At 39.0% G+C, this 21,632-nt stretch overlaps 3 protein-coding genes across 10 annotated transcripts; 1 reads left to right on the forward strand and 2 right to left on the reverse strand.

Annotated features, from left to right (window-relative positions):
* Positions 1-847: 847 nt before the first annotated feature.
* Positions 848-8,437, reverse strand: ehd2a (EH-domain containing 2a). Of its 2 annotated transcripts, none has more exons than XM_083531031.1 (7): positions 8,128-8,437; positions 6,491-6,628; positions 5,554-5,730; positions 5,091-5,188; positions 4,070-4,482; positions 2,495-2,656; positions 848-1,833 (listed from the first exon to the last, which is right to left on the reverse strand). In XM_083531031.1, the coding sequence occupies exons 2-7, from the start codon at positions 6,538-6,540 to the stop codon at positions 1,246-1,248; spliced, it is 1,488 nt and encodes a 495-aa protein (XP_083387157.1). In that variant the 5' UTR covers positions 6,541-6,628; positions 8,128-8,437; the 3' UTR covers positions 848-1,245. The 2 variants fall into 2 exon arrangements, with proteins under 2 accessions (XP_083387157.1, XP_083387156.1); XM_083531030.1 differs by having other exon boundaries at positions 6,491-6,718; positions 8,128-8,435.
* An 805-nt stretch (positions 8,438-9,242) lies between these two features.
* On the forward strand, positions 9,243-17,772 carry znf541 (zinc finger protein 541). Of its 6 annotated transcripts, XM_083531024.1 has the most exons (15): positions 9,243-9,757; positions 12,326-12,485; positions 12,568-13,600; positions 13,792-13,865; positions 14,060-14,177; positions 14,319-14,450; positions 14,990-15,254; positions 15,363-15,417; positions 15,516-15,658; positions 15,774-15,877; positions 15,949-16,024; positions 16,113-16,201; positions 16,268-16,384; positions 16,889-17,019; positions 17,127-17,772. In XM_083531024.1, the coding sequence occupies exons 1-15, from the start codon at positions 9,589-9,591 to the stop codon at positions 17,197-17,199; spliced, it is 2,739 nt and encodes a 912-aa protein (XP_083387150.1). In that variant the 5' UTR covers positions 9,243-9,588; the 3' UTR covers positions 17,200-17,772. The 6 variants fall into 6 exon arrangements, with proteins under 6 accessions (XP_083387150.1, XP_083387147.1, XP_083387148.1 ...); XM_083531021.1 differs by having other exon boundaries at positions 16,889-17,772; XM_083531022.1 differs by having other exon boundaries at positions 13,816-13,865; positions 16,889-17,772.
* Positions 17,589-21,545, reverse strand: zbed4l2 (zinc finger BED-type containing 4-like 2). 2 transcript variants are annotated; one of them, XM_083531029.1, is made up of 2 exons: positions 21,344-21,545; positions 17,589-20,931 (listed from the first exon to the last, which is right to left on the reverse strand). In XM_083531029.1, exon 2 carries the CDS (start codon positions 20,906-20,908, stop codon positions 18,239-18,241), a length of 2,670 nt encoding a protein of 889 aa, XP_083387155.1. In that variant the 5' UTR covers positions 20,909-20,931; positions 21,344-21,545; the 3' UTR covers positions 17,589-18,238. The 2 variants fall into 2 exon arrangements, with proteins under 2 accessions (XP_083387155.1, XP_083387154.1); XM_083531028.1 differs by having other exon boundaries at positions 21,016-21,545.
* Between the last annotated feature and the right edge of the window lie 87 nt (positions 21,546-21,632).

The following is a 21,632-nucleotide window of genomic DNA, read 5'->3' on the forward strand; positions in this document are numbered from 1 at the left end:
CAAAATGTTATCACAAAGATGGAGGCACACAACTGTATAGGACGTCTTTTAAAAAGGTAGCAAAAAAAATGTCCCTTCAGCTGTTCTAGCATGACAATGCCCTTGTGCATAAAGCCTTAATGAAATGCTTTACATAAGTTGGAAGTATGTGGACATTCTTGATACAGGACTTTACTAACACCCTTGCGGCAGAATGTGCAGTAATTTCCAAAATCTAGCAGGACATCTTACCAGAAGAGTGGAGGTTACTTCGCCAGCAAATGGGGACTAAATATAAAATGGGATGTCCAAAAAGCACACATGAATATTTTGCTCAGGTGTCCACAAACACCATATTAAACAAACAAAAGAATTCACATTTTAGTACCAGTGTGAGGTGATGTTTGGCTGGAAGTCGATTCTCAAGAATACTACACATGAGAAAGTCGAAAATCATTATTGATCTTATCTATGTGGTTTGCTAAGACTTCCTGCTTCACTGCCAAATGCTTCAGCATACAACTTCAGCTGATGACTTTCAAACCATTTCATCAGCATTCTGAAGACAGCAGTATTTCTACAAGAAACAGATCATTAGTTTTTTCGAATTTAAACAATAAAGATGAACAGAACATTTGTGTGTGTGTGTGTGTGTGTGTAACATCACAAAATCAAAATCTTTAGATATGTTTAAACTTACAACCTCATGGCAGCACAATCACAGACTCATCATTTTTAAACCACCACAAAATGTGAAGTCGAAAGTTGTAAATGTTTAACGGAGGTTCTTTAAATATACAATTCAAAATCCAAGTAAATATCTGTAGAATTTAAAATGAAATATATAAAGCAAATATGTTGCACACCCTCAGACCCCAAATGGATATTTTATTAGTTCCAATAATATCAGGATGATGATAATAAACTGTTAATTAGCACTATTTACTGTTCTTATAGAGGTTATAGTCATTGTTACTGAAGTAATGTCATAAATAAATGACATTTAGTCTAACTGCAATATATGTTAAACATTTATATGAAATTGTATTTGGATGTTTCTAACATGGTGCACCGGATTTACGGTAAATATGACAATTCTTGTTGTACATTGCTGTATAATGGGATTATTGAAAAGAATATCTAATTATGTCGATTTATGTTTGAATAATAGGGCAACAATAATACTTTTACCATATGGACATGGCATGAGTTGTTTGAGTGCATAAATCCAGGAAAAACCTATCCACTCGATTAAGCTAATCGACTCTACACCCCCCCACAGTCTTCCCTGTTCTCCGAGCTCGAGGCTTTGCGTCTTCTTTTGGATGGCGGCACCAAGTCAGCAGGGAGCTTGGAAGGAAGCCCGAAGCCCTCTAACTTCACCTCAATAAGGTGGCTGGCCAAAGCAAACTCTTCGTCATCTAGCATGCCGTCTCCATCCACATCAGACAACTTCCAAATTCGACTCAAGACCGAATTTGGCAGCCGAGTGCTGATCATCCAGTCCCTCACTTTCATCCCGCTGAGCTTGCCATCCTGAGGAGACAGGTTGTAGAAGATCTCATCATATTTCGGCTTGTCTTTATAGACCACCCAAGCTTCTTTAGTGAGGTTTTCCTCACACTCTTTGTTGGGCCCTGAGTAATAGAATGGGTTCCCTTCAAAAAAAGGGCCTCTGTTCATTCCAAGTAAGGGACCGCCTTGGACACCAGGCTGCTCTGCCGCTGCAAGTTCCTCTTGATGTAGAAGAGGCATCAGCTTGGCAATGTCATTCGTCAGGAGCTCTTCCAAACCTGCTATAAATTTGGGTTTTAGAGTTTTGAACTTAGTGAAGTCATGATCCATGAGTCTTTTCTGGAAAAATAAGCAGGAAAATATAATTAATTGTAAATATATGACAATATGAATATTTAGAGGCGGGTGTCATCTAAACAGTGCCTCACTTACCCCGAGATGACCACCCTCTCCTCCAAAAACTTACGGACAGTCACTTTTACTTTCATACTGTAAATTGCACTACTTTTCATGCAAACTCACACTTTTGTATACAATATTTATTTCCTTCTAGATTACTTCATGTCTGTATATATGTTTGGAAAGTCACTTTGACTTTTACATTCTAAATTGCACTACTTTTCATGCAAAGCCACTTTACTGTATACAGTATTTATTTAATTTATTAAAGTTTATTTTAAAACTGTGTACATATTTCGTATCTGTGTATATGTTTGCACCTGACACCAAGACAAATTCCTAGTACTGTAAAGTGCTCTTTGCTGAACCCTTTGCTGTACCTGGCAATAAAACCTTTTCTGATTCTGATTCTGAAATAATGTAACAACTCAGAATCACTTACCGATAAAAAAATGCATTTATGACAAAAATATAATTCTATTTGTTGGTCAAAGTGGCCAAAATTCTCAACAATTCGGAACGTATTCCATTTATTATAACCAATACAGGGCCAAAAGATGCAAAAGCACACTTGGTAAGATTTAGGTGCACTGTACCAGACCTGCATCTTTGCGCAATCAGGAAAATCTCCAGCCGAGATCCGATGCCGTTGTTGAAGACTCGAGAAAACGACTGGAAGGTCGTAGATCAGGTCACGTTTTTTGTTATCTCGATGAAATAAGGGCATTTTCTCCTTTAGAAAGCTAATGATGTAAGCATGGGTCTGGAATGTGAAGCAAACACAAACAGCTGTTTCAGTAATCAAATACATCGATATTGAAAGGAATGGCGACTCTTTTTAGTGAGTCAGACCAATTGACTCAACTCACCAATAAGAGTTGTCTCTTTTGGCTTTCAAAAAGATTTTGTTTTTAACTGGACAATGGTTGAGATATTTTAATAAAAAACATACCACAGAATACATCTGGGGATATTCATGTTGACAAAGAATTAAAAGTTTTATCTGAATTCCTTAACAAAACCAACAGCCACCATCCCTGAAAAAAGGATTAAGCTCTAATAAAAGAGCTCTTTGCTTCATCTTGGTTGTAAATCACACATCACTACTAAATGACATTTATTCCTAAACACAAAAGTCCTATGTGTTAGAAACAAAAAAACTGATATTGTATACTGTATACTGCACTAGAAAATTTAAGCTTGTTACATCTTGTTGTGTTATCATTTGAGTCTATGTAAATATAAAAATGAGGTGACAGGGTGTGTATGGCCATGTTATGTTATGGCTTTCTCAAAAACTATTTTGCTAGCTATGTTAATTTCCCTGCTGAAAAAAACACAAAAGACACATCACAGAAAATCTAATGGCTTCCACTTTAAACCATCAGATGTTAATCATTAAAACCATTAGCAAATAGATTCTATTACTCGGTATGTTTGTGTACATCATTAAATCTTAAAAAAAACAAAAAAGATAAGAAAGAAAACATTGATCCCATCAATCCCATTAAGACCATTACAGATTCTATGAGTATTTTTTTGTTTTTCAGCCGGGTTCTGATAAATGCAGATGTGACACAGAAATCTCAGTTTAAGACACTGACACACCATTTGTTCTCATATCCTCGAGCGAAAATGTTTGAAAAACAGAACCATTTGCCTGTTTTTACTAAATAATGAATAATAACCTGGAGGCCATGTATTAATATGATGTTTTCAAGACACATTAAGTCATGCCTGTTACACAATTCGTGGCTACGACCTATTGTTCTTGAGATGTTTAGTATATTATTTTGTGGGCAAGTCTTGCACTAGCTTTGTCAAGGTCCAGTATCATTCGTCATGTTTTTTTTTTTTTTTTTTAAACAAAGCCCTTCACCCGAGGCAAAAAGCTAAAGCATTTTGTTTTCATGTTGAGAAGTCTCCTCCTCAGAGACCTTTGTTTGTCATTTCTGTAGTCTATAGGGAAATTAGGCGTGTTCCTTGGCAACAGTGAAGCAACATGTTTTTCTTAAACCTGATTGCTATCCACCAAAACTTGTTTGGTGTGTGTGCAAAACAAGCCTAATTATTTATATACAGAATATAATTTATATTTGAATAAAAAGGAATAGATTAAATTTTTTCTAGATATTCTTTTTTTTCTTTTTTCAGTCAAGTCATTGTGTAGCCTCACCCTTGCAAGTCGTGCCCTCTTCACCAGGTCATTTAATTTTCTTAAGGCAGAGTTGCGAGGCAGGTTCTGGATCTCATTAAAGAGGTCTTCCTCCTCTCGCTCAAACAGAACACGGTTCTCTGATGTCCTGAATGGAGAGGACCAAAAGGAGCCGATGTAGACTCTCAGGACCTCCGGGGTGCAAATGACTTTGCCCAGCGACCACATCAGGCCTCCGTAAACCCGCATCAGCTGCTGCGAATCCACCATGTCGGCCTTGTTGAGCAGCACGCGTAGCTTGTCTTCGTGTCCTCGTAGGGCCATGATGGAGCGAGAGAACTCGTCCGAGAGCTCCAGTTTGTGGGCATCGCACAGGAGGATGATAAGGTCCACATGCTCAGCAAACCAGCGAAGGACTGCTGGGAAATCATAGCCTGGGGGAAGAAGTGATCTAGGTGTGATTTATAGATTTGTCAAGCAGAGCTAGCAAGTAATTTTCACATTGGCTTGGTTTTTGGTGAATGATTTTCATAAGGACGTGGCAGAATCTTGGAGGTCCTTAGACTCTTTAGAAACTTCATGAATTGAATGAGTCTTATATCCCAATGCTTGGATCAACCAAATGTCCAAGGACTATTTTTCTACTGTAGCAAATACATTTATGGTGTTTCAACTTCAAAGACTACTTCTGCACTATTTAACGAGTAAAATATGACTGGGTGAACTGTTGTAGCAAAGTAATGAACAACAGGCCATGTGATGTGACCTGATGTGATCCTACCAACCTGGAGTTGATTATCTTTCTCTACCCCTTGACATGCTTTATCCCTTTAATAACTAAAGATTACAACACATTAATCTGTAGTTATTAAAAAAAACAACATGCACTTTTGAACCTATAAAAGATGTTAAAATGTCTTGTAAAATGTGGATTTGTACAGCTTACCAAATGGATATAGCCACATTGATTTTTCAATACATAATAAATACAACATTTCCCAGGAAACATATCAAAGTATATATTATGACTTCAATTGTTTGCCTCTGCTCATCCTTTTCTTAGTGCTAGACAAAATTCCTGGAGTGTCAATAATGCTGAGGCTTTCCAAAACCTGGTTTGGAAAGTGCACACACTGGAACCTGCAGAAACACACACACAAAAAAAACAAACAGTTTTATGAATAGTAATTACATATATCTATTTTGTTTCTGCTTTCAAATGTGTCAACACTCAAAGTTTCAGAGGATTTGTTAGTTAAATTTTTCTCCTACTGTCTCCCATGTCTACTGTCCAAGCCTCAATTCTTCCAATGTTTGGCAAAGCTCAGCCATTTCACATGCCAAATATGACGCACAGCTAATCAATTTCTATACCCACCCTTTCTCAAGAGTCTGGATACATGGCCACTACTTCTGTTTCATGTTAGAATCTGCTAGAACTCTAAAACAGCCATCCATCCTACTGACTCTCTGTCACTCATTTTTATTTACTCTCTCCAACTAACCGGTTAAGAAAGGTGGTGCCAAAATAGTTGAGCTTTCGGAAAGGCTTTTTGGGGTCCATCACAAGAGCGTTGCCTGGGACCACTCCATCAACATCACTGTGCATGATAGCAGTGAAACAGTCTGTTGTAGGTTCAGGCCCAGTTCTACCTCCTGGGTAGTCTTGCTCAAGAAGATACCTAAAAATATAGAAAATCATTATATAATCATATACAGGTTCTTTCCAACTGCTTGGAATAGAACATAATCAACAACAGGATGGGTAAATGCAAATTGATGCAAAGTATAATATTTTTTTAAAGGCTAAAACTTTTTCATTATTAAATAATACCACATGGTTGTTTATAGTTAGGTTAAATGTTATGGGATCACCGTGTCCTATAATCCGTCACCAGTCACTTCACCAGTTACTTCCTCTTATGACTTCATAACACAGAGAAAACACAAGGCCCTGAATCCTGCAGTCCTCATTTCATACTTATCATTACAACTTTGACTGTTACAAAGCACTGATATTGGAGACTCCTTCCAAAACTGTTAAATATAAAGTCTCCCCACAGAAAATCTTTTGATGTGTAGGTTAACTGCACTTGGCAGACATTTCATATTATTTATATTTATATTATTTCTATCTTTATACATTATACATATTTATATTATTTAATATTATTATTTAGAAGAATTAAGAAGAATTAGAATAAATGACTACTTAATAAATTGGAAGGGAATTAAAAAGGTTAAACTTAGAGAGTCACTATGTTTAAAGTGACCCGAGTCCTAGTTAATAAACATACATAGGTTATTAAACTCTTTTAGCTGGAAGCCATCTCCATGTTAGCTAGGAATTTTTGGGAAGCTGTGTTCTGTGGTGCAATATAGATAAATAAGCCTGGTCACTTTTCTCCCTTTTCAAACACATATACAAGAATAGTTATTCACCTAATAAAGGTCGTCTTCCCTGTTGAACACTGACCCACCACCAGGATCATTGGCTTGTTGTCAAAGTCTGCATCTTCCAGACTGGGCGAATGAAAGTCTGCAAAGCTGTAATGCTTCTCCAGAGAAAGTAACTTTTGTCTGTAGAGAAACTTCAAACCCTCAGTGACTGTCCGGACTTCTTTAAGAGATTTCACGCCCCTGTTCTTAACTTTTTTGGAAGCCATTGAGCTGATACATGAAGAGGAGATTAAGAGGAATGAGTACTGAGAAATGGATTACTCTGGAACAGAATACTACCACTGAAACACTTTTGGGCTTTCTTTTTTTTCCCATCACAACATAACATTTTATAATGACAATCATATATCAAGTAGAAACAATTAAGAAAGGATTAAGAAAGCTTTAGGAAATAGTAAACAGGGAGACAGAGTTAATCAGGGAATTGTAAAAATAAGATAATGAGATAAAGATGATCTGTTGTTTTAGGCTTAACTAATAGCTTGCAGGTGCTACAGCATGTTTGAGGGTTTAAAAAGACAACCTAATAGTACACTATTGAGTAATACAGCCGTTCAACTGATTTAGAAACTGGTCCTGCTGCTTCACAGCAATATAACAGATCAACTACAGATTATATTTAACAATTTATTTTGCATAGTGAAACAAACACTCCTAGATAACAAACAGTTTGTGTATTAGAGATGCAAGAGATGCATACACAGACGTGGAGCACTGCTGTTATTTAAAGGGAGCTTGCCAGAAAGGGTCAAAAGGGCATCTGATTAAGGCTAGACATGTGCATCAGCTCATTTGGGACCCAAATAAAATGTCATGCAAGCATAGGTTTTGTATATTAATGCCGTGCAAACAGGTGTTCAGATAAAAATGTGGTACAAACAGTGATCAGGTACAACATGCATTCATTTATCCTTGTTAACTGCCTGGTCTCAATATTGCAGGGAGGAACAAACAATGGACAAATTAGAATTTACAGCATCTCTAGTTATTTTAGTGAGGTAGCTGAAGTTGAGGAACCTAAAGACATTAGACACCCATTTTATTATTATCTACAACCATACAAATATAGGCACAGAAAGTGCTATTGCCTTAAACCCATATAATACTATATGTAGAGTTTATGCATTTCTAACCATATATTTTTAGGAGCCAAACTCTCAGTGCATTGCACCTGGAAGTAGTTGTCTACAGTTTATAAATTGAGCTGTCTATAATTTATCACACAAATATATTTACAAAAATACTTAAAAGGACAAATATATTTAATGTAGTTGGGTGGAGAGAGGAAATATGGAGCATATGAATACACCGCCAATAATCTAATGAGGACAAAAAAACCCTCCTTTTTACATGAGTTATTACAAAAAAAAAAGATTATATAACAAATGCAAATAAAACTACTTTTAGATAGAAGATGCCAAACTAAGTTGCATGTTATGTGCAGGAGGTTGCTGCATTAAAAAAAAAAAAAGACATTTTAAATTTCTTTGCGCAGAAATGCATTCACACAGATTACGTTCTTATTTCAACTCATGCATGAACTGAAACTGCAAATGCTGCTGGTACAGAGAGCTGACTCAGCAGTGGAGAACTTAAACAGACGTGATGGAAAAGTTTACCTCTTTAAGTCAGGACTGCTGAGGAAAAAAAAAAGGGTGCAGTTGCAAAGCTGAGATTCTACACTCAATCCACTGAGCACCTTCTTTTCTTCACCCTTCGACACAATTTTACCCACTGTCCTCTGTCTAGATGTGAATCTCACACACGTTTACATGTTTCTTCTTGCAGATTCATAAATGAAACAGCGAGAATGAGATATCCTCTTTCTTTAATTCTTCAGTCCTGGTATGATCTGGAGCCAGAAACTTGGAGGTTTCTGGTGTTTGCTCGGCTCCAGATGTTCTTTTGGGCGGGTTGTTGGACCATTCACAAGCTCTGAAAACATAGAATGACAGACATTTACTGTGCAATCACCAAAAAGACGACAGTATTTTGCAAGTATTTAATTGCAAACCTATGTTGATTCAGCACAGCATGGAATTCGATAATAGCAAGGTTATACAGGTTATACGGTATCTACAAAAAATTACACACTGACACATTCACTATGATGCTGATATACACCATAGAGTGTCATATTAATATTTGATAATAAATAGTTTAAAAGCTTCACACACCACTAGTTAAATTATACATATTGTTCTATAAATAGTATGCACAGGTATTAAATATTTTAACAAGCAACTTTATGCTTTTAGGGTCACATTTACACATTTTTTACTAAAGCACACGTGATTATTTCAAACACATTTTAAAATAAAATTTTATTCAGAAAAAAAAAGCTTATATGGTGTAACCCTAAGAGGCACAATGGTACACAATTGTATAGGATACCCCAAACTTGTGGTTTCTCACAGGCATCCAATACAATTGTGTGCCTGTAACTTTGTGCAAACTTTGTGGAGGAAACACATATGGCTGAAGAAGTCAGATGTCCATGTAGATTTGTCAACCACAAGTGCAGTTTCATATGTGCTGAGTTTGTAATAACATGCCTCCTTCAAATCTTTCTGTTTCATACTGTTTAGTACGCTAGTATGCTAGTGCTCAATTCACTGCCACACCTCTCCACTCTCAGCACAGCCCGGGATCTTGATTGATTTTGAAGGTGGGTATAAAATCCACAATGCTCTAGCTATGCATAATTTATCTGCAAAATTGCAATAATAAAATAATGAAAGGGTAATATTTAATTACAGGCTTTTACTCCCTTTTGTAAACAAGTTCATGTCTAAACTAGCCAATTCGGCTAATAGCGCTAGCAAAACATTTCCAAATCAATGAATTTACATTAATGCCATTTTAGCAGACGCAGTTTTCCAGAGCGACTAACAATTATCACATTCATACAACTAAGCATATCTAAGGGCCTTGCTCAGGGGCCCAGAAATGGCAACTTAGTGTGGCTGGGATTTGAACTCACAACCTTTGGAGCTTGTGCTTACTGATATTTTCTATATGCTAATGTTGTTGCAGTATGGCTGCTAAAAAATAAATCGAGCTCGAGTCGGTATGCTGTTATGGAGGTCATGGAGTCTTCAGATATAAATCTGCCTCTGCTTTCTGAAAGTGAAAACCTTCCCGATGGTGTGATTGTGATCAGTCCCTTGACTCCATCACTTGCCTCCCTTCCAGCCCAACAACAGCAGCTGTGGGTGGACACTGAGTGTGAAGTGAGCACTAACACTGGTAAGGAGTTTTTATTGTTCTTGGAGACTTAAAGCTGAGGTCTAATGCTATTTCATGCATGTTGAATTGTTTTCACTGTTTAAAGTGTTGGATTCTCATGCTAAACATTGTCAAAGTAAAAAACAACAAAAAAAGATTTGGGTGTATGATGGGGTATTTCTGTGGCAAATACACTCCTGGGTTTGTATAACTTCTGGAAAGTTTTTTTTTTTTTTTTTAGTATTACCATTCATGACGTCATGAAGGACCGAATTCCTTGTATGGCCATTTCTCCATTCAGTCATCAGTAGAGATGCACAGGACTTGCTCGAGAATAATTTTATTTTGGATGTGAGGGAAGATGAGCTTGTTATTTTACCATATAGACACGTCCTGCTGAAGTCGTTGCTCCTGCTGTTCTTGATGTTTAATTTCTGATCCGATTCTGGATCAGATTTGTACGACTGGATCAGATTGTAAGCCATAGTTAATTTAAGACTATAAAGTTGTTGTTGCTGTTATATTTATAGCAGTCACAGCTCACAGACAATCTGAACGCAAATGCTGTTCATTCGTGTGACTTTTTAGCTCCGCCCACAGCACGTCTCAACTGTTTTCGGAGAGGAGCATAAAGCGGTATCTTTTTTAATTTTTTTATAAATCTGATCAATAAAGTCTCTTTAGAGATATGAGGGGTGTAATACTACTCAGAATTAACATTAGATTGGCCAAATCGTGTGCGTTTGTATCACATTAATATAAAATATTGATGGCTTGGATGACTTGGGACGTACACTTTTTCCTGCTGCCAGTTGACCCTGTACTCTGTGCCATTTTCGCAAGTGGCTGTGTTATCTTGCAGTCATGATAACTCGTAACTTAAGCAGCCCAAATAATCGAAGACGGCATTCGTTGACAACGAATTTAACAACGAAATTAGTTGTTGCAGCCCAACTCCACATATTTAACCATTTAATTTTACTCAATTTTTTATTTATTTATTTATTTGATTTACTTTTTTTTGCCAATTGAACTAAAATATTGACACTCTTAGCTACTCAATAGCACTCATTAGCTAGCTATAGTATACATGTTTTAGCTATTTTGGCTGGTTAATTTTTGGCTGCTCCCTTTAGGGGTCGCCACAGCGTATCATCCGTCTCCATACTACTCTGTCCTCTACATCTGCCTCTTTTATATCAACCACCTGCATGTCTTCATTCACACACATCCATAAACCTCCTCTTTGGCCTTCCTCTTTTCCTCCTTACTGGTGGCTCCATCCTCAGCACTCTCCTACCGATATACCCCATGTACCTCCTCTGCGCATGTCCAAACCATCTCAATGCGCACTTCCTCTAATAAATTCGTTTATTTTTTTTCTGTCCAACATCTTAAAAATCTATTTTGTCTATTTAAACAAAAACTTCAATCTGCTTGTCAGTTAAACCGACACATCAAGTTTCCCACAGTTCCCATGTGTTTTCACAAACATTAATTTTGCATTTGAAGAGGATAAATGCAAATAAATTGGGTTGTACCATGCGGTATTCACTCCATTGAGGTAACAGGGCTTTATCATGGATTTATCTGAAATGAAATATGAACAGGAAACCAGCATATATATATATATATATATATATATATATATATATATATATATATATATATATATATATATATATATATACAGTACAGACCAAAAGTTTGGACACACCTTCTCATTCAAAGAGTTTTCTTTATTTTCATGACTATGAAAATTGTAGTCACACTGAAGGCATCAAGGTCTATTTGACCAAGAAGGAGAGTGATGGGGTGCTGCGCCAGATGACCTGGCCTCCACAGTCACCGGACCTGAACCCAATCGAGATGGTTTAGGGGTGAGCTGGACCTCAGAGTGAAGGCAAAAGGGCCAACAAGTGCCAAGCATCTCTCGGGGAACTCCTTCAAGACTGTTGGAAGACCATTTCAGGTGACTACCTCTTGAAGCTCATCAAGAGAATGCCAAGAGTGTGCAAAGCAGTAATCAAAGCAAAAGGTGGCTACTTTGAAGAACCTAGAATATGACATTTTTCAGTTGTTTCACACATTTTTGTTATGTATATAATTCCATATATAATTCCACATGTGTTAATTCATAGTTTTGATGCCTTCAGTGTGAATCTACAATTTTCATTGTCATGAAAATAAAGGAAACTCTTTGAATGAGGTGTGTTCAAACTTTTGGTCTGTACTGTATATATATATATATATATATATATATATATATATATATATATATATATATATATATATATATATATATATATATATATATATAAAATGTGTGTGAGAGAGAGAGAGAGAGAGAGAGAGAGAGAGAGAGAGAGAGAGAATAAAATTGGCAGCATAAGATGAAATATGATGAAATCCAGTAGCTATCTCTTTGTGTCTTTTTGTGTATATTTTAAAAACCATCTAGCTTAAGCTAACATTTGATAAAATTACTAACTGCACGTTTCATCTCTGACCTTTGTCTGTGTCTTATTTGGAAAACAGGTAGACCTTTTTTAGTGAAAGCTTTTGACAGAAGCGAATTCTTTTCTACAGAGGGAATGCAGAGGGGCAAAGTTGCGACACACAAGTGTTCAAAGTGCAGTAAGGTTTTTGAGACCAGGTACACTCTCAACAGGCACTTGCTTACCCACCAACCGGAGAGATCTCACGCCTGTAATGTCTGCCAGAAAAAATGTAAACGTCACGATCTGCTGTGAGTGGAGCTAACTATCATGTATAGCTAAACAAAAATTAATCAGAGCTTTTAACTTAACACTACTTGTCATTTTCTATAGCATTGGCCACATGCTGACTCACAAAAAGAAGAAGGATTATCGTTGCTCTCATGTTGGCTGCCAGAAGATGTATTGTGGCTATAAATCACTCCAACGACATTGTGCCACACAACATGGTGCATCCCTCCTCCCTTCATTCACCCAAAGCAGCAGTATAAACACCCAAACATGCCCACCTCTGTTGGAGCCTCCTACGCTTCCTGCAGTGAAAGATGGTGCATCAACCTCAACTGACTTCCATTCTTACTTATTTCCAACCAAACCTCGTTCCGCCTTTCAGTTTGAGGGTTACACTGGGTGTGGAACCAGTTACACCAACTACACATTGTCAGGAAATCCCAATTTCAGCTGCAACCCACAAGACTCCAACTTATCGAAAGTAAAACTTTCTGAGATCCCTCAGTCTTGGAGCCTAACAGCAGATGGTGCTTCCTGCAGTTTTGACAGTGCAGTTGGAGTGTCAGAATCTCATGGTACGGAGAAGACGAACCAGTGGGCATCAACCGCAATTCTTGGGGGTAGTGTGCTGGGCCCTGAAGAACCAGAAACTGTCCATACTTGGGAATGTAACTCTGATTTTTTTCTAACAAACTTCCAAGCACAGAAAGAGGCACCGACCAGGCAACCCAACAAGAAGGGTATTGGAATGAGAATGGGAAGTCAGGCATCTTCTGCTTACACCAGAAACAGTCAGGCAGATTTGTTGAAGCTCAGCATGCGTCCACATGAACCTCAGAATAATCAGCAGGTGCCTCTCATGAGGGGAGTTGCATCATGCACAAAATTAAATATTGTTGGTTCATCAGCACATCAGATAGAACCCATCATTCCTCCTCTATCACCTGCAACCAAGACCAAGAAGAAGAGACTACAGAATATCTTGAAGCCTGCTAATATTCCCACTCCTCCTCTACCTTCTCCCAAACCCACAACTCAAAGACGGCCCAGAGCCTGCACCGCTGACCTTGTTTCCCCCAGCCAGGTAGCAATGGCATCCTTTAGTAAAAAGACTGCCCCCGCTGACACACTCAAGGTATTGCAATTGCATACACAACATAGTTGTCATGCTACAGCTTTAGGGTTCAGGGATTAAACCTGATCTTAAAATACTGTTCCTGTGGCATATTTCTGTGATTTTTGTCTATTCTCATGAAAAGTGCTAATAATTCCAAGTGCATATGCAGAGTTTATAGCTCATAATGAAAAGTGGAAAATTCTGTGTAGATTTATTTGTCCATCAATGCACAGGGAGGAAGTGCTACTGCAAAGGCAAGAAAAGGAAAAGAGTCTGGTGAAAGGTCAGGATTTGTGTCTTATAGGGATAGTAAGATTGAATGATTTAACCTTTGATCTTTATGTGAATAATATTTGAATATTATACACAGATCTATTTTAGCGTTAAGGGAAAATAGGCTGAAAATATAGGCTCATATATATTATAGGTTCACAGAAAATTGACTGACTACACTGAATTGGTTTGTTTTTTTCTCAGGATCTATCTAAAATACCCACCTAGGAAGCATGAACAGTTCTCACCTTCATGTCCTCAAGTTCCAACAACCTCCTGCAAAATAGATCAGCTTTTAATGGACCCAATCTCCACACCAAAGGTGAGGTCTTTTTCTTACTACAGTCTTAGATAATTTCTCTCATACTATGAAGCAGAGGGCGCTTTGGTGTGAAATGTTCCTTTTATTGCTGTGTAACGTTTCTACAGATATCCAGTTAATTTGATATTTTTTCTGTGACAGTTTGGGGGAGTGGGCATGGCTGGTTTTTGCTACCAGGCAGACCGAGAAGTCCAACAATCCCCCCTAGTCATCCCAGTTTCTGTTCCTGTCTTAAGCAAAGAAGCTACATTCAGCAAAACCTCTGATCCTACAGTAAAACATCTATACTTCTACCATAATATTTGGTTTATTTTGAATGGTGTTGGGTAAAGGTCGACCGATTAGTGGATTTTTAGAACACTTTGTATAAAATAGTATTCAGTAACTTTATTACAAAAATAAAAAAAACAGTACTGATTCATGAAAATGTTAAATGAAATAAATATGAATTAATAAATATTGAAGAAAATAAAATACATGCATTCAAAGGGAAAGAAAACACAAATAAAAACAGTCACATCCAAAATAAACAAGAAAATAAAACATTTAAATAAACATCACATGATGTCAGTGATTCGCCTCTAGAGGCCACTCTTGTACCATATAAGGAAACCTGGACAAAGTAACGTTACGGATTTTTGATGATAGCTGACAGTTCAAGCAAACAACAAATATATTGCTCGACTTCTAGTGTTGGGTAGGGCAAATAAAATTCATTGATTTACCTAACATTATTTCCATTTTTTTAATTATTGCTTTATTACTGTACAACAGTGTTCGCACAGTGTACACACTAATTGATCTCCCTGCAGATCGATAAGCAGCACAATGTCAAGAAGTCTCGTCATCCTGGTCATCTTCAGAACTTGATCACACCTGTCCAAGTAGCAGGAGGTTACCCGAGTCAGCTACGTTCACCCATCTACCTCGCCGACCACCTGCTGAACTTTGATCCACCTCCCTACACGCCTCCTCCAATGCTAAGCCCTCTACGCACAGGAACAGGGCTCTATTTCAACACTCTACCCCAGTGCCAGCCCAGTTTTCCCCCACCTAACATCTATTCCTCTTTCCTGGGTGGGTAACTAATATCAAAGGTGGTGTTTGTTTCTCAATAGTATCCTAAATCTCAATAGTTTAATTCTCAACAAAAAGTTTAATTCTTACCTGCTGACTTCTCTCCAGATGGTAAAGATGGGATCTCTTTAACATTAGACAATACAGTCACCAACATAGAACCGTGAGTTATATCATTTCTATAATCTCTGATGGTTTTCGTCACTCAATCTCCCACCACATATTATTTAGCCTTTTTTATTTTATTTTATTTTTTTATAGCAAGATCAACGTGGGTTCCCGTTTCCAGGCTGAGATCCCTCCGTTGCGCAATCCATTGCTTATTCTGTATGATGAGCACCCTGCGGATCTCACCTGGGCTCCATGGGGAGACCTGCCCAGTAATCCCAACACACAGCAGAAAGGTTTATTTCTCTCGCACTGTTCTCAGGAGAATCTATTCTCGAAGCTGCATTAAGTACTTTTTTTTGTTCAGCAGCAGTATTGAGAACTGAGATAGCGTCCAAATTTGTGCCACAGTTACAGAATTCTTAGCCATGTGCTGTTCAAGTGTGCTACCAGGAGGAGGTACAAACACCGAGCTTGCACTTCACTGTCTACATGAAGTCCAAGGAGACATTTTAGTAAGTGTAATAAAGGCATTAAAGTCATATTAGCCAGCCTTAAAGGTTAAATTAACTTTATTTTGTACTAGGCTGCACTGGATTTGCTCTTAGTTAGAGGAGATTATCGGACTTTATGCCACCCACTAAGTGACTATCACTACACAGGTATTAAAATACATACAAGGTTTCCGAAGTATTTTCTAGAGCTCTGTAGTTTCATCTGTCATCTCTCATACTAAACTTTAAACACCAGGATCCGACCACTGGACTGCTCAGGAGAGGAGACTTTACCAGAAACCTCTGCTCAAGCAAACCAAAGATTTTCAGTTAATTCATCAAGTGGTAAGACCATCAAAAGGCCATAAACCTGGTGTAGCAACTTTCACGGTAATGTATTTTTTCTTATAGTTGCAGACCAAATCGGTGGCTCAGTGTGTGGAGTATTATTATGCCATGAAGAAGGTGAAGAAGTTCAAGCAGCATTGGCGAGCAATAAAAAAGGCTGGGGATGCTGGAAAGAATCCTGTACGTTTACAACGTGTTTTTATTTAGGTACATACACTATATGGACAAAAGTATTAGGACATGACTTTTCCAGCCAGTGTTCATTTGCAAAATTGTTACTACCATGTTGGAGGCACACAATTGAATAGGATGTTTTAGGATCCGGTCGCATGAAATTTGACTTCATTAGGAGAAACTTGGAGATGATGACTTGGAGAGAGATGGGTTGCTGTAGAAGATCTTGCTATAGAGCTCTGACCTCAACCCCTTTCTGAACAGAATGCTGACTGCACCCAAGGCCTCCTCACATCACCTACCTCAGTATCTGACTTTACTAGCACCCTTTTTACTATATACTGTATATTATATTATTCCACTTAATGGGGGAAAAGGGTGTTCAAAAAGCATGTAAATCTTAGTCGGGTGTCCACAAACTTTTGGTGATGTAGTTTGTGTGTGTGTATGTATAGAGTATGGTCTAATTGAAGCATTCTTTAATAAATTCTTTAAAACCTTGCGTTTTAGGAGTTCCGCCGAGCCACAGTCGAGCAGTATGGTGATAAAACTGGAGGCAAGAAATCTTTAAACACACCAAAGGGAAAGCTCATTGGCCATTCTACCAAAAACTGGGAATATACCTGTGAGGAGTGTGGCAGGTCAGGAAATATACATTATGATAGACATTTCCCGTTCTATTATATATTTTCTTTTGTTTTCATAAAGTTAATTATATACACATTACCTCTGTATGTGCATGTTTCAGGGGTTTTCATAAAACAAGGAGTCTCAGTGCTCACATGAAAGCCCATCAGCAGCAGGAGAGTAAGACGTTTTAATAGTAGGGACTAATATGGACTGGAAGCAAGGTCAACAATCAGACAAGTTAGAGGTCAGTTGGAGTTAGACCAGAGTTTGAAAGACCTGTCACCATACGATCCATCAAAAAATACTTTTAAAATGGCATGTTATTAACATAATATGAAAGGATCTGTTTTTGTTCAAATATCCAAGTCATAAAACTAAAGGGAAAAATTTACTGTTGTTCAATACCAGTTCTTTATACTTTTTGTTACAACATTAAAAACAAAATCTTAGCTTGAATTTTTCACTGTTTCGAGTAAAAATAAAGTGCCTGCTGAAACATCAATTCACGAACAGCTCTTTACACACCCACATGTGATATCCAATAGCTGTTCCCTGCCATGACAGTAGTTGCACCTGAAACTTGTTTGTTACAAGCTTTAATTTGACATGCAGTTTATGGATTACATCTTGATCAGCTGTTACATTTAAGTTACAAAACATGTCATTTTGTACATGGAATAAACAAGAACTGTTATAAGGCATGCATGAAGTTGGCAATACTTTTTTTTTTTTTTTTTTTATCACACATTTAAAACTTGAGTAATGATCATTTGAATTAAAAATACACCAGGACTGTACCCTGTAACTGAACACATATCACTTACATGGTATTGAGCAGGCACATAACATTTAGCATAACATCGAATACCCCAGAGTTCCTGGACAATGTCTAGAGCGTTCTCCAGAACTCCCAGAGTCCAAACACTAAATAAAAAAAAGGTAGTGTAATAATTTTACTTCCACGGTATATGGATAGGCATTATTTCGAATCTGCGATGACAATTTTGGTGGCTATTGTAAATAGGTTTTAGTAGCTGCACAACTGTTAAACTGTCAAAAATAGTCAATGCTTATTGATCGGGTTTTTACAATGACAAACCCCAAAAAGCTAATTTTTAATATTTGATAAAAATAAAGACTTAAAGTACTGATTTCAATACATTTTATACAATTCAGTATTACAAGAGTGCATTGAGAGATTGGTGTCAGCAATCGCCACTATTCTTCAACTTAAACCTTATTATCATAGGACACTAAAGTCTGATACAGACTGTCCCTACTTTGGTTCCCACTCAGATTACTGTTACGTTCACTCTCTCTGTGTCCTGAAAGTCCACCCTTAAGCTGTTCTACATAATCACAGTTCTGATGAAGAAACAATACTTGGTCAAGATGTTTGGGCCCTAGCATGGCTCTCCTGTGGGCCACAGGCGATTCCCTTGGTGCAAAAGCACGATCAGCAGGAATAGCAGTAGCTGGGATGGAAAGATATTTTCGTGCCAGTCGGGCCACTGCGGGAAAACGGTGCTCTTTGTTACGCCACCAGTAAAGAGGCGAAAGGCTACGCTTGCACAGAGGCTCTGCTATGTAATTCTCCAGCTGCTGCTGGATTTCAGGCATTCGTTCAGTAGGATCCTCTCCTAGAAGGAGGTCATACATGCTTTGAGGAACAGGCGTTATTCGCATTTGAGGGGTGAGCTGCTTATCACATGTTAGTGCAGATGACAGTCCAGCCACGTTCGCTGGATTTTTACGCCCAGTCATAGCTTTGGAAGGTGAAGTCACAATAATATTTTCATTCATGTGTTCTGGAGATGAGACAGCTCCAAAATTCTCATTCTGCTGAAGTTCGATGCCGTCACCTTCTTCTGCGCATGAGGCACATGACTCGGGGGAATCCAATGATGCTACTGCGGGGATTGGCAATTGGTCATCCAATCCCAAAACAGCGGGTTCCACTGCGGTCTCATTCTCTCTCACTTCCAAACCCCGGTCTATATCTTGGTCCACCTCGATGTCGTCTCTGTAAGCCTGAACAGATAACAGCTCTTTGACTTTGTCATGCAGCTTACTGCGGGCATGCGGGCTGAGAAATCGCATCTCCTTAAATCTCGGGTCCAGGAATGATGACAGTACAGCAGGACTGTCAAGCAAAGATTCCTCGTCACTCAGTCTCCATCGCTTCTCCATTCCAGCACGGATCCTTTCCATGACGCCCCTGACCACGGGGCACCTGCACTCGGCCATGTTCTGCCCCAGAATTCGAGACACACCTTGAAGACATGGCATTAAAGAAGAAATCGAAGCATTGATGTCCTCGCTCAGGAAAGCTGCTGCAATGCGTACAGTTCTTAGCACCGGCACTAATTCGTGTAATAAACGCCACTGATGATCAGCCAAATTAGGTGCAGCCTTTTGCTCTTCCAGCACCGAGCTAACTACCCATTTAAGCTTCAACAGTCTTTCACACATGTCAATGGCTGTGGCCCAGCGTCCTGGGTCATCCAGAACCAGCCGTGCTGCACCTTTATTGGCAGCCTCTGCTTTCTGATTTAGAGCTGCTGCAGCGTTAACATTATGTTGGAAGTGCAGAACAATGCCCCGAGCATCCGCAAGCGCCTGTCTGACTGTCTCTACATAAAGTCCCTCTTGGACACAGATTTTGAGAGCCTCCCCTGCACAAAGAATTGGTTCCCAGCCCTCTGGAAGTGACTGCATAGGAGCATGACTGGGTCCAGGAAATTGCTGCTGATAGTCCTGATCAAGTGTCATGCTTCCCTGCCGCCTGCACTCCATACCCCAGGGAGTGTCATAAACAACACAGAACACATAACTCTCAGGAAGGTGGAATTCTGACAGAACGGCTTTTAATATGTATGCAAACTTAGAAGGCCCACTGTTGTTGGTGTTGCCTTTGTATTCTGGTATTGGACGAGTATCTAAAACACAGCGGGCCAGCTGCCAGTTAGAGTCAACAAAATGTGCACTGACTGTGAGGTAGAACTGGCCACTTCCCTCAACCCCACACCCTTCCACAGAGCGCCAGTGTTCAGTGCAAATGGCCAGACAGCGGGGAGCAAGGCCAGTTCGAAGATGCTGCTGAAGGCATTGCTTGAAATTGTGGTATCGATCCCACAAAAGATTCCCAAGCAAAGAAGGTGATGGAATGGGATAATTTGGTTCAAGGCAACTAAGCAAGAGCTTAAATCCTCTCTCTCCTACCACTGAGAAAGGTTGCAGGTCCCTATAAACCATTTCCAAGATAAGATCTGTGAAAAGTCCAGCTCGCTTATCACTGCAAATCCTATTGCCATTGTTGTTGCTGCCGACACTGTTGTTGAGCGTGGTGTGAAGGTCATCTGGAGAAAACCTGTAATTTTGTTCCAAGTCCTGGCTGGGAAGTGAATTAGCATTTGACGTGCCTACTCCTCCTGCGGATCCAGGCACAAATGTCGTGCAGTTATGTTTGGCCTCACCTGCCTCGACTGATAGTTCCTCATGCTGCTCCTCTTTAACAATAACAGGTACTACCGGCTGAAAAGACCCTGTAGGCACGTCTGCTGCCGCGTTAGATGTTGGGAACCTGTTATTAAGTAAAGTGGACTCAGCCAGGTGTTGATGCAACCCGGACGGGTTCGGGACATCGGCTGTGTTCGGAGGTGGGACCGCTCCGTCACGAATGCTGTGTTTCCGTCCCAAGTGCTCTCTCATCGAGGTGGTGCTGTTGTGAAAGGACAGCTGCCTCTTGCAGTGGTTACACTCAACTCGATGTATACTAAGCTGGGTGTAGTGGTCCCACACTTTGGATGTCCGACGTTCTGAGAAAGGGACCATGCGATCCATTCTTCTCCTCAGGGTCGGAGTGCCAAGACTAGGCCGCCTTCGACCTGGGAACTCCATGAGGGTGAGTTTATTTTGGTTTGCTAGAAGAGAAACAAGAAGTTAACTGTATTTAGAGTCCACAGACGAATTTCTCACACTTATCACAACCATGACGAGGTTCTTACCAAAACAGAATGAATGACTGGTGTTTTATGCATACAGTATATTGTTAATTCCAGACCCAACACTGACTGTGTGACTGTGTTCATACAAATCCAGTGTGTGTTTCATGTTAACTTCATGCTTTTAGAAGTATAAAGTCATGTTTTATTGTATAGAACTTTACTGCAATGTTCTTCCAGGGATAACATGCAGCACTGAAATCATCCAACACCTCACGCGCCAGTTGCACACGACAAGCGTACGTCCCTGCGTCACGCTCCAGCACGGCCACGTCAAATGCGTATTGCTATCACGTTCGAAATTCGGCGTTAAAAAAAACAACATCAATGCCTAAACTGTAAAGTTTACCAACATTACACAAATCCAAAAAGGGCCCCTTTCACATTTTGCGACCTCGACACTGGAAATGCTTCCCGCGGTTGCTCTCAGGGGAGCGGTATCAATTATATGACAAGAAGAAAAACGAAAAGTAACGCACGGTGTGTGTTCATACACGTGTGTTTTTACATTTAGAATACTCTTTAGACAGCACCTTATACCGTATCATGGTGCTGTTTATTACTTTGTATAACTTAGGTGTAGAAGATCAGCCTTGATCAGAAATTTTCTGGTTGAAAGG

Source organism: Silurus aristotelis (assembly GCF_946808225.1).
Source record: "Silurus aristotelis genome assembly, chromosome: 26".
Classification (NCBI taxonomy): Eukaryota; Metazoa; Chordata; class Actinopteri; order Siluriformes; family Siluridae; genus Silurus; species Silurus aristotelis.